The sequence below is a fragment of the Lissotriton vulgaris genome, chromosome 6, assembly GCF_964263255.1.
Source record: "Lissotriton vulgaris chromosome 6, aLisVul1.2, whole genome shotgun sequence".
NCBI classification, from domain to species: domain Eukaryota; kingdom Metazoa; phylum Chordata; class Amphibia; order Caudata; family Salamandridae; genus Lissotriton; species Lissotriton vulgaris.
In genome coordinates, this window is record NC_141694.1 from 1,226,346,060 (window position 1) to 1,226,360,983 (window position 14,924).

The 14,924-nt window shown below is 43.9% G+C and overlaps 1 protein-coding gene across 1 annotated transcript in view; it reads right to left on the reverse strand.

Annotated features, from left to right (window-relative positions):
* The window catches only part of LOC147708657 (uncharacterized), a 147,126-nt gene that overhangs the window by 129,077 nt on the left and 3,125 nt on the right, over positions 1–14,924 (reverse strand). The window contains exons 4-7 of the mRNA XM_086925758.1: positions 13,993–14,139; positions 11,204–11,290; positions 8,505–8,580; positions 3,869–3,921 (exon numbers count right to left, since the gene is read on the reverse strand). Coding sequence (XP_086781884.1) covers positions 3,869–3,921; positions 8,505–8,580; positions 11,204–11,290; positions 13,993–14,139 — 363 coding nt within the window. The remainder of the gene's footprint in view (positions 1–3,868; positions 3,922–8,504; positions 8,581–11,203; positions 11,291–13,992; positions 14,140–14,924) is intronic.

The window sequence follows — 14,924 nt, forward strand, 5'->3', positions numbered from 1 at the left end:
TCTCTTCCTGTACATAATCAATCGCCTCTGCAGCGCAGGCACCCTTGTAACATGGCGGCAGGTTGCCTGCGTTGATGCTAGGCAGCTTTTGTTTGCGCTAGCGGAAACACAGGGGTGTGCCCTATTCTTGTGAATATGGTGCATCCCGGTGTTTAAAAAATGTTGGAACGTGGCGTTGCCAAATTTGGTGTAACACCGCACATTTTTTTAAATATGCCCCTGTGAATTAAAGGGGCATCTCAAGTTAATAATATATTTGCTAATACCTGCACTCGCTGTTTTTTTGCACTCCATGCGAAATAAAATTTCCCCAGCTACATCACTCTCAATACACATTTAAGCAATTAATGTTTTTGGGCTCATTTGGAGTATTTTGATGCTCCCTCATTTCACATTACTCGGGCTCTTTTGGAGTATTTTGTTGCTCCCTCATTTCACATTACTCAGCTACATGTTTATTGTAGTTGCATCAGTAATACAAAGTAACACTCATCTGATGTTAGAACAATTGATACACAGAGACTATTAGCAACAGAGTATTTTTTCATTCTTTTTGATTCTTTGTCACTTGTGGGCTCGGCAGGTTGCAAAAAAAAAAGGCCAATAAAGTGCGGTTGGGACGATCTTGCTGTGAATTTTGCTATGTTTGTACATGAGTATAGTTGTTATAAAAATGCAATGGAGAACCGTGCGTCTGCTTATATGCATTTTGCACTGTGTACAATGTATATCAATAACTCAGCATTTCTCACAGCATAATTTATAGTTGGCAGTGAGCAGAGGTTACACCTTTCAGTTTCTGAGCTGTGCTGTCTGAAAAGTATATGAAGACTTGGAAGAATACATAGCCGCCTGGCCTGATGAACTAGGATCACCGCCTAAAGTATTAAAGGAAGTGAGAAACCTAGGAATTACCAAGGACTCTATACTAGCGATGAATGCCCAAGTGGACAAACTAGCAAGATCAAGCTTTGTCACTAGAAAAACCCTGCGACAAATTTTCCCTCATTTGGGATTACCACACAAAATCCAAGCTACTGTCTCCCGTTTTCTGTCGAAACTCGATTAAGCCAATAGCCTCTACCACGGATCACCTTTAACGACCATGAAAAGACTACAACGGATTCAGAACTCGGCTGCCAGGCTACTCTTGCATATCAAACTGCGAGACCACATCTCACCTGCCTTGAAAGACCTGCATTGGTTACCGGTTGCCCGAAGATCCACGTTCAAGCTACTTAGTATCACCCACAAAGCAATACATGGAATGGGATCGCTTATCATCAGGAATATAATCACTAAACACTTTCAACAAAGGAACCTCCTCTCTAAAGAGGCATCTCGCCTCAAAATCCAAAGAAACAAGAAAAAAAAACATGGGTGACACATCCTTCTGTGTTCAAGCAGCCAAGCTATGGAAATCGTTACCCCCCAAAATAAGATCCACCCACAACCATCTTATCTTCAGAAAACTACTCAAGAATTGAGTCTTACCCACATAAGCATCATTAGCAAACAGAAATTTACAGTCTATCCCCCTGTCTATAAGCATGTATGTTCACTATAGTTATGTACCTATCTTTGTGTATTGCTTTGTATAAACATGTAGAATAATTATGTTGTTAAAAAAAAATCATCTTTGGTCTGCATGTACTTACTTCCATTGTGCATCTATGTCCTCCATGTACTTGGATCTGTGTGTCTGTTACTTTTCTCCTGAAAAAGCATCTCCAGTGCACTACCCTATTTCTCATCCTGTTCCTCTATCAATAGCTTTAATCTACATATTCTTACCTCATTTATGCATCTATATAATTTCAATGTACTTATGGATCTATATATTTATCACTTTCTTCTAATTTAGCATTTCCAATGCACTACCCTATTTCCCAGCCTACACTTCTCTCAATATATCTTCTAGCCCAACTTTCTGACTCATCTCAAACTTCTTTCTACTACTCTTTCCAATGCACTACCTTATCTCTCACCCTATAAATCTATCAATATATCCTCTACGTCCACTCTCCCATTTATCCCAAACCCCATACCACTACTATGATCCCCAAAATAACCCTTTCTAGACTCTCTCCCACTCTACCCCTCCTTGCATCATCTGACACCTCTTTTACTATACCGATCCCCCAAAACAAACCTTTCTAAACTCTTCCCTCTGACTCTTCCCCTCCAAAAACCCTTTTTACTCATCCAAAAGCCTCTTCCTACTGCTATGACCTAAAACAAAAGAAGAAATAAATCCTTCACTTTTCTATCCCTCCACTATCCTTTTCAATCAAAATAACAGACTAACATGTTCACTGCTCAAATTTCATATCCTATCCACTATACTAATTCACCACTAATCCTTTATGGGTTCTAGAATAGTGTGCTACTCGGCAATAAAGTATATCAACACCCCATCAGGGTTACAAGTGCTATATAAATGCAAACCTTTTCCCCTTTTTAACCCCTCCCCAACCCTTCTCTATCCAAATAACTGACTAACATATCCACCACTCAAATTAATTTCCTGTTTCACCATACTAACTTTCAACACTAATCCTTATGGGTTCCAGAGTAGCGTGGCACTTGCCAAAAAAGTGCTTCAAAACCACATCAGGGGTAACAGGTGCTATACGAATGCAAACCTTTCTTCCCCTTCTATTCCTCAGCTATCCTTCACACAGAAAATATCTGAGTAATATCCACCACTCAAATTACTTTCATATTTCACAATACTAAATCACCACTAATCCTTTATGGGTTTCCGGAGTAGCATGCTTCAACACCCCATCAGGGGTAACAAGCGCTATATAAATACAAACCCCTTTTTCCTCTTCTATGCTTCTGCTATTCTTCCAAATCTAAATAACTGCCTAACCTATCCACCACTTAAAATGCACTTGCATGTTCACAATACTAATTCAACACTAATCCTCTATGGGTCCCGGAGTAGCGTGCTACTCGTCGAAAAAGCGCTTTGACACCTCATCAGGGTAGTAAGCGCTATACAAATGCAATTACAATACAATGCAATAGGCACATGGCTAAGTTGAAACGTTGGCAATGCATTAAAAAGGCGCTTGGTTCTGCACTGAAACATCACAGTCATGTATTGAAGGGCCTTAGGTTCCCTAAGGCAGCCCCTACTGAAAAGAGGGCTCTCAAAAGCCATATAATGAAGTCAGAATAGAAAAGCCAAACTCTGAACACTGCAAGGGCTTGGAGGTTAAAAAAATTACTGAGCAAAGCAATTGACACTTTACCCCTCAATCAACCACTCACAAGATCTAGCGCAGCTTTATGCACTCCATAATGATGGCAGCAGCAAAGGAGCAAAACAAAAGATTTTTTTTTTAAAAACACTCTCCGAAACAATTTCGAATAGCAGGAAATATAAACAAACACAAAATGCATTGGACTGATATCAAAACATGACAAACATTTCATCAGGCCAATACTTAAAGAAGCTCTCCCACACAGGCAAAGGGCTGTCCCAGAATCCCTCTTTAGTTGCCATATGGTGTGTTGACATTGTTAGTCTTTTCTGCTTCCATTCGTGTATCAGTTGGTATCTCAAACACAAAGAAACCTGCCTTGTAATACCTGCATGGTCAAGAGAGTACTCATAAAAGCATTTCACACTCACGCTCTAGAGCTTTTTCCATAACATTAATACACCATAGAAACTCTAGCAAACTATACAGTTTGTCTCTCTACATAACCCTTGTGCTAACCGGGAAATTAGCACTCTAAATAAAACAAATTAGGCATCTTAGATCCTGATAAGCATGTTGTAAACTGCTGCGCCTTACCCTAAATGTTAACCCGTGGCACAGGCTCTCTGGAGAAACAGCCTTATACTACTTACCTCAATACCAGACGCTTGAGCTCCTGCATCCAGTAGTTTACTTTGAGTTGTCTCTAGAGAGAGGCAAAACATATTTAAAATTAGCAATTACTTTTCTAACCAGATGGCAGGCCCTTGATCTATCAGACTGTTTTGTTGAATTGTCTTTGTTTTCAGATCATCACCAATTATAGGGTTTAATGTAAAACAATCTATGAACAATAAATGGAAATGTTTCTCACCTGTTCACAATAACTCTAATATTCATACTATATAAATGTCTTCTGTGTTTACTATAAGACACAGTAGCTAGTGGGGCCTGGAACTGTGCCATAGCAGTGCAACAAGATGAGTGTCATAAAGATGCGGCATGCATCCAGAGAAGTGTCTTCTCCCTATTGCTCCCTAGTCTTTTTGAAGAGATCACGGCCCAATTCACAGTCGGAATATTATAAAGAGCATATTTGCTGGCCAAACAAACCTAGAGGTAGAGATCAGTAGCATGGTAAGAAACACTCAAAAAGAAAAGAGGAGGGCCAGAATGCTCACCAACAGGAGTTGGAAAAACAAGGGCCCCGAGTGCTGATCATGCCAAGAGGCTGCATCGGAAATCAGTTTGTAAACCAGAAGCCATCCTTTCAGGAACATCACCAGCGAGGGCAGATCCATACATAGCAAGATTTCTTTCAGTTCTCAAAGTCGAGAACCTAAGGTACATTGTAGAGACAACCTCTCCCTAGGACAATTGGACCTAGACCTACAGAAATGTTTTAGCAACTGTTGGAACTGAAAAACATCCTGTTAGTCAGTTTTCTGGTATTCAAATCTAGATCATTTCCTGCCTGGTAGTCTATGACTATTCTATGGTTCCAAAAGTTTCAAAAACATTGGACACTCAATCTGGAAAAAATAATTCAATGATGATGAAGCCCTGGGATGACTTGTGCGCGATATTACATCATTTTAGAACTTTGGAATGTTGGGAGTACAATGGAGTGCTCCTTATAATGGCTGGTATAAACCTGGAGCTCCAACATTCCAATGTTTCTTTGTTCACAGCTCTGGCTGTGAACAAAGGCTTCAGGGGTTTCCAATCCCCTCACGCTCCCAAAAGGCTTTGTTTTTTTGGTTAGAACATTCTGTCCTCTACTGACAGAATGTTCTAATAGCCTTATAGCCCTTCGTAGATGGGCTATACCGCAATTAAAGTCCCTCTCCCTTGTTAAAGGCCCTCGCCTTCGGCTCGGGGCCTTTAATGCTGGAGAGTGCCTTTAATAGCCGTTATAGCCCTCTACGGCGGGCTGTAAGGCTATATTAAAATAACATAGCCTAAGCCTATTGCTTGATGTTCACAAATATATTGCCAAGATGAAAAACGTATTGAGGCCTGTAACCAGGATGCTCGTTGGCAGGGTAAAATCTAGGTTTAAACTGAGGTGCATGTAAATAGGAATCCAAAGACTGGATTGATGAGGCTAGAGGTAGAGAATAAAGATTGCAAATTTAGGCTTCCCAGATATATACCAGACTTCCAACAAAGATCAGATGTTGGTCTCTAAATGCAGGCTGATAAACCACAGCAGTCCAAAGCCCTCCCTTGTCATAAGTGTTTGAGAATATTTTCACCATCATAACATTTGACAAATTACTACAAATAAAGATTTACTTGTTTGTATTGCATTGAAATTTGGCAATCACTTTCCTGTTTAGCCTCAAAATCTAGTTGTGATGGAAATCATACTTGTTAAAAAATACAACTGAACAGATATAGTAAAGAGTAAGGCAGTGAAGGCAATAGCAGAGAATGTATGGGCACATGCATGAGCAGAGGAGACATGAACAAAGCAGGCGTCTATAAACAGCCATTGTTGGAGGGATTGTGTGGGAGCATGGGCAGTTTGCAGGCAAAGGAAAAGAAGGGATGAGAAAAAAGAAAGATGTATGGCCACAGGGTGTGAGGAGGTGATTAATGTTTACTGATGAGGCATGGCAGAGGAAGCAGAGACAGAAAGGAACTAAAGTGGCACTTCATCGTCCTGGACGGAGATGGGCCAATTTTTCTCTCGCCAGGTTCAATGAAGCTCTTATGGTGGGGGATGAACTAAGGGGAACGGATGTGGAAACTGTTAACGATAGTTTGGACCAACGCATTCTAGTCGCCCTAGACCACGTAGCCCCGCTTGCCCAGATTAAAACAGGGGGACGCGCACTGAAAAATGCACCTTGGTTTAGTGAAGAAGTCCGTATGGCCAAATCCAAGTGTAAACGGGCAGAAAGGCGCTGGAGAATTGATTTCGCCACACAAGCTAGATTGGACTATGTTTCTAGCAGGCGATATTACCATGGACTAATCAAAAAAGCCAAAAAAATCTACTATGGCACTAGGATTGGGGAAGCCGAAAATTCCTCGAAAGAATTGTTTCTAATATACAAATCCCTCTCAGTGGGAAAGCCTGCAGCAGTCCCAGAGGAACTCTGTACAGTTGACCATTGCAACCGAGTAGCGGAATTTTTTTCCAACAAAGTCGCTACTATATACTCAACCTTCCCCAGTAGGGTTGATATGGACCCCGAGGTGGTAGAGGTATCTAAGGCATGTGATGAACGACGGGTGCTAGCGACATTCGTAACCCCACCCACTGAAAAACTCGTTCAGATCTGTGGGTCAATTAAATCAGGCTCCCCTCGTGATCCCACCACTCCTGGACGCCTGATGGGCAGTTTGCATGTCTTGGAGCCTCATATCCGTCGTCTTCTGGATCTCTCATTCGAGACTCATACTGTCCCGGATGCTTGGAAACGAGCGGTGGTTCTCCCCCTTCAAAAAAAGCCCAATGTTAGCTATGATAGGCTAGACAATCTTCGCCCCATCTCCCTCCTGCCATATATGGCGAAGATTGCCGAAAAAACCGTGAACCTCCAGCTAATGGGTTTTGTCGAAGAAGCCTCTCTACTCCATGACTCTCAATTTGGCTTCCGCCCTTGCCATTCGACGGAGTCAGCATTGCTCATGGCAGTGGAAGCTCTGCGACAGGGAGTGGATGAGGGCCAAACCATGGCCCTGATCCTCTTGGACCTAAGCACAGCATTCGACATTGTAGCTCACTCCACCCTGCTACAGTGTCTGAATGATGGAGGGGTGGTAGGAGCTGCGCTTGGATGGATCCGGTCCTTCTTGACAGGCAGGTGTTTCCAAGTTCGCCAGGGAGAGTGTTACTCTAGGGAGATTGGGTTGGGCCAGGGAGTGCCGCAGGGCTCGTCCCTGAGCCCTACCCTGTTCAATCTTTATGTCTCCCCGCTGGCGACCATTGTTGAAGGCTACGGACTACGTCTTGTGTCCTATGCTGACGACACTCAGCTGGTGGTATCCCTCTCACGCGCACCTGGTCTAATGGCGGACAAGTTCAGAGTCTGCATGCAAGAACTGGCAGCCTGGATGTCCGCCAACTGCCTAAAACTTAATGGCAGCAAGACCGAGGTGCTCGTGGTGGGGGGGGGGTCCACCTGTCTGGTCGTCGGCATGGTGGCCACCCTGCCTGGGAGAGGTACCTGCTCCATGTCATGAAGCAAAGAATCTGGGTGTATGGCTAGATGAGGATCTTGCTTTTGACTCCCAGGTTAGTCGAGTGGTGGGGACATGCTTCGGCATTCTAAAAACCATGAGGAAGATCCTGGATTTCCTACCCATTGATGCTCGACGGACGCTGGTGCATGCGTTAGTTACATCTCGCATGGACTATAGCAATCTGCTGTATCTGGGGGCAACGGAAAAGGTTTTAAACCGCCTCCAGGTGTTGCAGAATGCTACCGCCCGCCTTGTTTTGAGGCTTCCTAGAAGATCCCCCTCCAGGGCAGCGCTCCAGGAGTTGCACTGGCTTCCGGTTAGGAGTAGGGTGGAATTCAGGGCTTTGGCCACATGCCACCGCATTCTGAGAGGAAAAGCCCCTGCCCCATTACAAAGTCTGGTCACCTGGTATGAGCCCACCAGGAGCCTGCGCTCGTCTTGCACAGGTCTTCTGAAAATCCCCAAAATAAAGAAAACACGAATGGGGGGTAGATCATTCAGATACCTGGCCGCTAAGCGGTGGAATGATCTGCCGATGGAACTACGCATGGAGTTTTCGGAAACCCTGTTCAGGCGAAAACTTAAGACCTATCTCTTCAGACGCTAATTACTGTTGACTGCTCACGGACACCCTACCTACCACAGCGCGGGGACACGCCTTGGGCGTAAACCAGGCGCTTTACAAAACTCCCTAATAATAATAATAATAAAGCAGCGTGAGTAGAAGATGCATCGACATAGAGAAAACATTTAAATGGTTCTGAGGAAAGTTGTGAGTAACAGAATGAGCCTGGAGACAAGAGCGAAGGTTATGTTCAGAGGATCCACGGACAGTGGAGATGCACTCATGGGATTTATCAGCAAGGCATGGATAGAAACTGGCAATAGCAGTGGTAAGGGCATGGGTGGAACTAGCAATGCACAAGCATTGGCAAAGGAGGCAATAGAGAGATATGTGGGGAGGGCACAGCCAGAAGCAAAGGTGAATAGTACACGCCAATAACCAATGAACAAGTTCACTTTTTCAATTACAGTTACATTTTTAGACGAACAAATATATGGGGTTTGAGGATTTACCAATCCTGTACTCACCAAGCAGGAGGAGGAGCTCATTTGCTGTCTGTTTGGCTGCTTGCCCTTTGTCAGACAGAGGTTCCTGGGCAGAGATCTGCCAAAGAAAAGAAGACAATATTTAGTGAGGGGGCGATTATAATTTAGGGTCCCACATACTGTAATGTGCAGAACAAGAGGATCTCTGTTACTGTGGATAACAGAGCTGTGTGCAGTTAAGACCTTCCTCACAATCCCAGCTCTCTTTCAGGAGCCGAAATGCGTTTTTATTATCCCAAATACTTTGGTAACTCTGGGTCCAAGTTGTTATTCTCATTCTAGGGAAAACTCATGCTAGCCAGAATTTGAAGCTAGATAACAGTCAAGAATGATAGATTCCAGGACCCGGTATCCTCAAACCAATTTGCAGGCAGCTCATACTGAGGCCACCGTGGAAAACAGAAAGCAGTTGAGGGGCTGATGCTTAAGCAAATGAGCAACCCAATCATTACGTTGGGCGATCAAAGGGTTTGAGATGTCAAATACACGACCCCGGAGCGTTTTGGTGAAAATACATCTGTGAGTGTGATGTGTGTGTGCCACTGTTTTTTAAAAGCTGGTCTCAGGCAATTGCTGAGCAAATAGTTTTAATGTTACAAAGGCTTTCTTTATGATTAGGCTGCTGTGCAGTTGCCATTAAATGTGCATATATTATGGAGGCTCCCTCAACAAGTCTGTGTTATTCAGGTGCAGCCGGCACAGGTAACCGAGGTGGGGCGGTGGGGCATTGGTGTGGAGCCAGGGCGGTCGAGGGGGGAAGTTGACAGATGACGGGATAGTGAAAGTAAATTAAATAAATAAAACTGCTTACCTTGCGCTCGCCGCATCGGCTCATCAAGGTGTTTTTTTTTTTTTTTATTTTACTTTCACTATCCCGTCGTCTGCCCACTTCCCTCCTTACCCGCCCGCCCAACCGCAGTTACCTGTGCCGGCCGCGCCTGGTGTTAGTACCTTTGTGAATGTAGAGCTGAGGCCAACTGATGAGCTCTCCTGCTCTGCTCTGCTGCTGACCTTCTATTCATGGAAATACCTGACAGCCCAAGGAGTTCAGACAAGCTGTCCCAGAATATTAAAAAATATATTTTCACCTCTTTCCAGAGACTTCCCATGATCAACCTCCTTGTACGGGTGGACTGAGTGCTAACTCTGCCAGGTGTGCACTTACCTTTCTGTGTAAACACTTGCTTGTTTCACCTCTGTAAGTTACACTCCATCTGTCATTTCACAGTATATACTATTGTTCATCTGCTTGGCATAGAACCCAGGTCAGTCTCTACCCTGAGTGACTTGACCACCATTAGGAGCATTCCCCAGCCACATACATAGGTGGTCCCCTGATCATGCTAATCTATGCAGACGTCTAACACCTTTGCTAGCAAAATTGAGTTTTTGCCCTTGTTGGACCTCATTGTCAACTTCCTCAGCAAGTAAGACATCTAGGCAGACTATAACACATCATTGTCAAGATCTTTCCTTCCTGCACACCAAGCTGTTGACCCAGTCTCATTAGCACATTTGGGTTTGCAACTTCTATCAAAATCCTAACCAAAAACTTGTAGGCAAACCGGTTTTAGGCAAAAGCTCCAAATATGAACACTGAAAATTTTAATATTCATGTGTTAATGGGTTTTTTAAGTTCCCCTCTGGTCATCATCTTATAGTGATTGGGATCAGACATTGATTGTGAACAGTATGGTAATGGCCATACGAATCTGGTAAGTGGATGAGTACAGATCCTGGCCATTAGCACAACATTCACCTATCACTTCATATGAGAGCGAATCGCAGACTGCGAATTGTAAACAGCTTTTCCAGAAGTATCAGTACTCACATTCCCTTCTTTATGATAATATTGCCCTCTACCCAGTTAGAAAGGAATAGATCTGTATTAAAAGTCTTCATTTCATGACTAACATCACAGTGACAGCAATCATTGCAAAGACAGAACAGGATATTATGATTATGAATTGGGAACTCAGTGCTGCTACTTTGTAGAGCATGTACAATTCGACCACAACAGATGCGCTCTTCTCAAAATCTTAATTTAAGACTTTTATCCATTACTACATTTGCCTTAGTTCACAACCTGTTGTACTCACTTAAGAATTACTGTTATAGATATAGTGGGTGTTAGTTTCATCTCTTCAGCAGTGAAGCTAGGTGTTGACCTTTTTTACCAAGTGAATTGAGAAACAGAATATCTTGGTCATTCCTTAGCTGTCGATAAGTGAATAATGTGCTCAGTCTCCTGCTATAGACCTAGTGACTGGAGTTCTGTGATCCTTGCTATGAAAAAAGTGGGTAATGATATCACTCACAAGCTAGGGAAATCACCACCTTTGGAGACAGCGGATTACTGTGCTTATGACGAGTTGACCTTGTCATGATTCTATAGTATTCAAGGAATGTCAGCACAGGACGGGAAAACCCCTTAGCAGCCAAGGTGTTAAAGTGTTGTGCTTTAAAGACAATGGGGGGCATTTTCAGCACTCTGTGATGGAGATAACAAGGGACTTTTTTTTAGTGCTCTCTCATGAGAGGTGTCAGTGAATGGGCAGGAGTAAAGTCCACATCTCTACTATATAATCAGCATGTGTGTCCATCACACGAACTGATCATCTTTATTGTTCAGAAGATACAGTGATTTCATGATAGAAGAGTCTCCTCAATAAATCCCCTACCATGTTGTGCAGTGCTGCAAACCCTTCCGGTAAAGAAGCCTCCTTGCAAGCTTTGGTGACACCAGCTCTAAGGAAATGTTCGAGAGGCTGAATGGAAAAGAACATGAAGTTAGTAAGGGGGAAGCCTTTAGAAAGAGATCACTCATCCATATGGCTTTCAATTTCATTTAGCACATTCATTTCCAACTATATTAAATGATTACTTCACATAAACAACAGATCTTGACCAACTAAGCAACGCAATCACAGCCATCTGACACCACTTGGCACATGGCCCTTCCTAGTGATGAATAAGCATCACTTTAAAAATTTGAGGAAAATATCAAGCTCCATCTTCAGGAAAGGAGTTCCAGGCAGTCAAGGGGATTGAAGTGATCTAGATCCTTGTGGTGGACTGGTGATCCACACTCTCAAGGGGGTCAGTGGTTGACTGGGGAGAGGTGATCAGTATCACCACGAAGGAAGAAGTGATCAGAAGCTTTACAGGGTGAGAATCCTCAAAAGGTAGTATAGTGTGATCTTCTGTGGCCAGTGAAGTTCAGGATCCCAAGAGATTTGATGCAAATACCCAAAAGGGAGAGGTGATCAGAATTCTCAGAGGGGAGAGTTGATACGAATCTTAAGATAGAAGTTGTTGATGAGGCTGCTCTGGGGGGAAAGGTGACATTGGGTGTTACAAAGTGTATATGGTCAGTTTCCCAGCTTCTAGATGTTTTCTATAGGACATTTATGAGGCACATATGAACTATAGCTATTAAGAAAACATGCAAGGGCAGACTTTTAAAAATGTGATAACCTTTTCCAAAGTATATAAACCAACTCATGAAAAATAAGGTAGATGTTGGTCCAACGATGGAGGTTAAAGGGAATTAGTGATCTGGATCCCCAGTAGGGGCCCATGATTAGAATTCTTATGAGTGGTATGAAGTGCAATTGTAACAATGAAACCAGTTGGTTATTGTGTCTGTCTCAATATGGGGATTATAGAAAAAGGAAAAATAATTTATACATTAAAAAGTTGTGAACAAGTTTGTTTTTATTTCCCAGTGAGGCAGGAAGGCTAAGAAATGGAAGGAAGAAAAAATGAAATGGTCTTAATTCAAAGTTTTGCTTTTTTGACACACTGAATCTCCAAAAGCATTACTTTCCTATGTAGTGGTGCAGCGACCACACAAAAAGGCAGTTACTCCCAAGAAAATTGAAAATTAAAGGGTTTTAAAAAAATAATGCACCAGTGTAAATAATTTCTGTGATTCCTTAGATTCCACCTGCACTACTGTGACCCTTATTATGAGTGGCCTATCATAATCTGCTATTTCGATGTGAGTCTAGGAAGGGCAAATAACAAGGACTCCCATTTTGGGAGCAGTAACATATGGGAGTCACATTTCATTTACTGTACTTGTTTTTCCTCGGGGCTTTTGATGAAACACAATAGAGCTACCATATTCCTTCAAACCTCATGATTACAATGAGACCTGTACCATCAGAATTATTGTGCCACTTGTAATGAAGGCCCAACTATGATATCCCCGGTGAAAAAAGAGAAGACCCAGATAATGACCGCTCAGATCTGTGCTCCAGGTCAGGTGTGTTGAAAGCTATAGAAAAACCCAACAGAGATCTGAAAGACAAGCAGAGAATACCCCCTACATCATCTGCGGCGTCCCCCAGGGCTCATCCCTCAGCCCAGCACTGATCAATGTCTACATGGCCCCCTCGCACAAGTGGCCCGCCATCACGACCTCAACATCATCTCCTATGCCAACGACACCCAGCTCATCCTCTCCCTCACCAAGGACCCACACACCGCCAAAACCAACCTCCACAAGGGAATGAAGGCCGTTGCCGACTGGATGAGGAGCAGCCTTCTGAAACTGAACTCGGACAAGACAGAGGTCCTAATCCTCTGACCCACCCCCTCAGCCTGAGACGACTCCTGGTGGCCAACCACTAGGGAACAGCACTGACACCCACCGACCATGCACGCAACCTAGGATTCATCCTCGACTCCTCCCTCTCCATGTCTAACAGGTCAACGCTGTCTCCTCCTCCTGCTACAACACCCTCCGCATGCTCCGCAGGATCTACAAGTGGATCCCAACCGAAACAAGAAGAACGGTGACACAGGCCCTCGTCAGCAGCAGACTGGACTACGGCAATGCACTCTACGCAGGAATCCCAGCCAAACACCTACGACGACTACAACGCATCCAAAACGCCTCCGCCCGACTGATCGTCAAAGTCCCCCGCCGCAGCCACATCATCCCCCACCTGAGAGACCTACACTGGCTCCCCGTCGACAGGAGGATCACCTTCAAGCTCCTCACCCACGCACACAAAGCACTTCACAACGCTGGACCAGCCTACTTGAACAGCAGACTCAGCTTCTACACCACCACCCGCCAGCTCCGCTCCGCGAGCCTCGCCACTGTCCCCCGCATCCAGCGAACAACCTCCGGCAGCAGGTCCTTCTCCTACCTCACCGCCAAGACCTGGAACACCCTCCCGACCCACCTACGGCAGACCCAAGACCTACTCGCCTTCAGAAGACTCCTTAAGACCTGGCTCTTCAAGCAATAGCGGCACCCCCCTCCCCTCAGCGCCTTGATACCCTCACAGGTAAGTAGCGTGCTTTGCAAGTACTCTGATTGATTGATTGATTGATTGATTGAACACAACATTTTCTCACTTGACAACCCCTTATGATTCTCTTTGATAAATCAAGGACATAATTCATACAAACATACAGTAGATATTTCTGAGGGGTACATTTGCCCCAGACATACCTTTATCAGGCCAAAGGTGTTCTCTTTCGGCAGGCTTGCCTGGAGGTATAATACCTCTCGGAACACCCCTGGTAGTTCCAAAGCCAGCTGGTCTGGGGGAAGCAGAGTCGCCATTGGGCCAAGTGTCAGTAACACCTGTTCACGGATCTACAGGAAGTAACACAGAAGAAAGTACATGCCTCTGACCTCTGTATGTGTGAAGCAAGGGGAAACGTACTGTTTTTGTATAGCAAAATACTTGTGGTGGAGATGCATGTTTATGTCAGGAGGTTCTTACCATAGCCAAAAGGTAACATTTCTATCCCAATTGGAGAAGTCACAGTTTCTTGTTTTATTTATCCCATTTTACAATGACTTTGCAGAGGAAGCCAACTTGCCCCATACTCACAAGACCCATGTCATTTGATTTACTCCCATGTCCGGATTTAGGCCCACATGCATCCAAGGAAAAATCGGTCGCAAACAGGCAGATTCTCAGAATCTGCCCCTTTGCGACCGGTATTTTGGCATTTGGGATGCATCATCCCAAATGCAAAAATCGCAAATTGTGATTGCACTTAAGGAATCACAAATCACAATGCCTTGAATGCAATGCAGGATGCCTTTTAAAATAGCGATTTTGCTATTTGGATCCGCTATTTACAGAGAAATTATACCGGATGGTAAATAGCGAAAATGTTGAAAAATGCACAAAGTTGTAGGTTACACACACACATGCCCTTGGGGCATGTGTGTGCGCAACACGTGTGCACAGTTCAATTTCAGGGGTGCAACAGGGTGTCCTTTTGACAGCCTTGTACCCTTGAAATTGCATGTGCAATTTCCCATTCATTCCTATGGGCCTGTAGGCCCATAGGAATGAATGGGAAGCCATTCCTTAATTGTGACTCGCAATTTATGAGTCGCAAATAGGGAATGTTTAGGAATCTCTA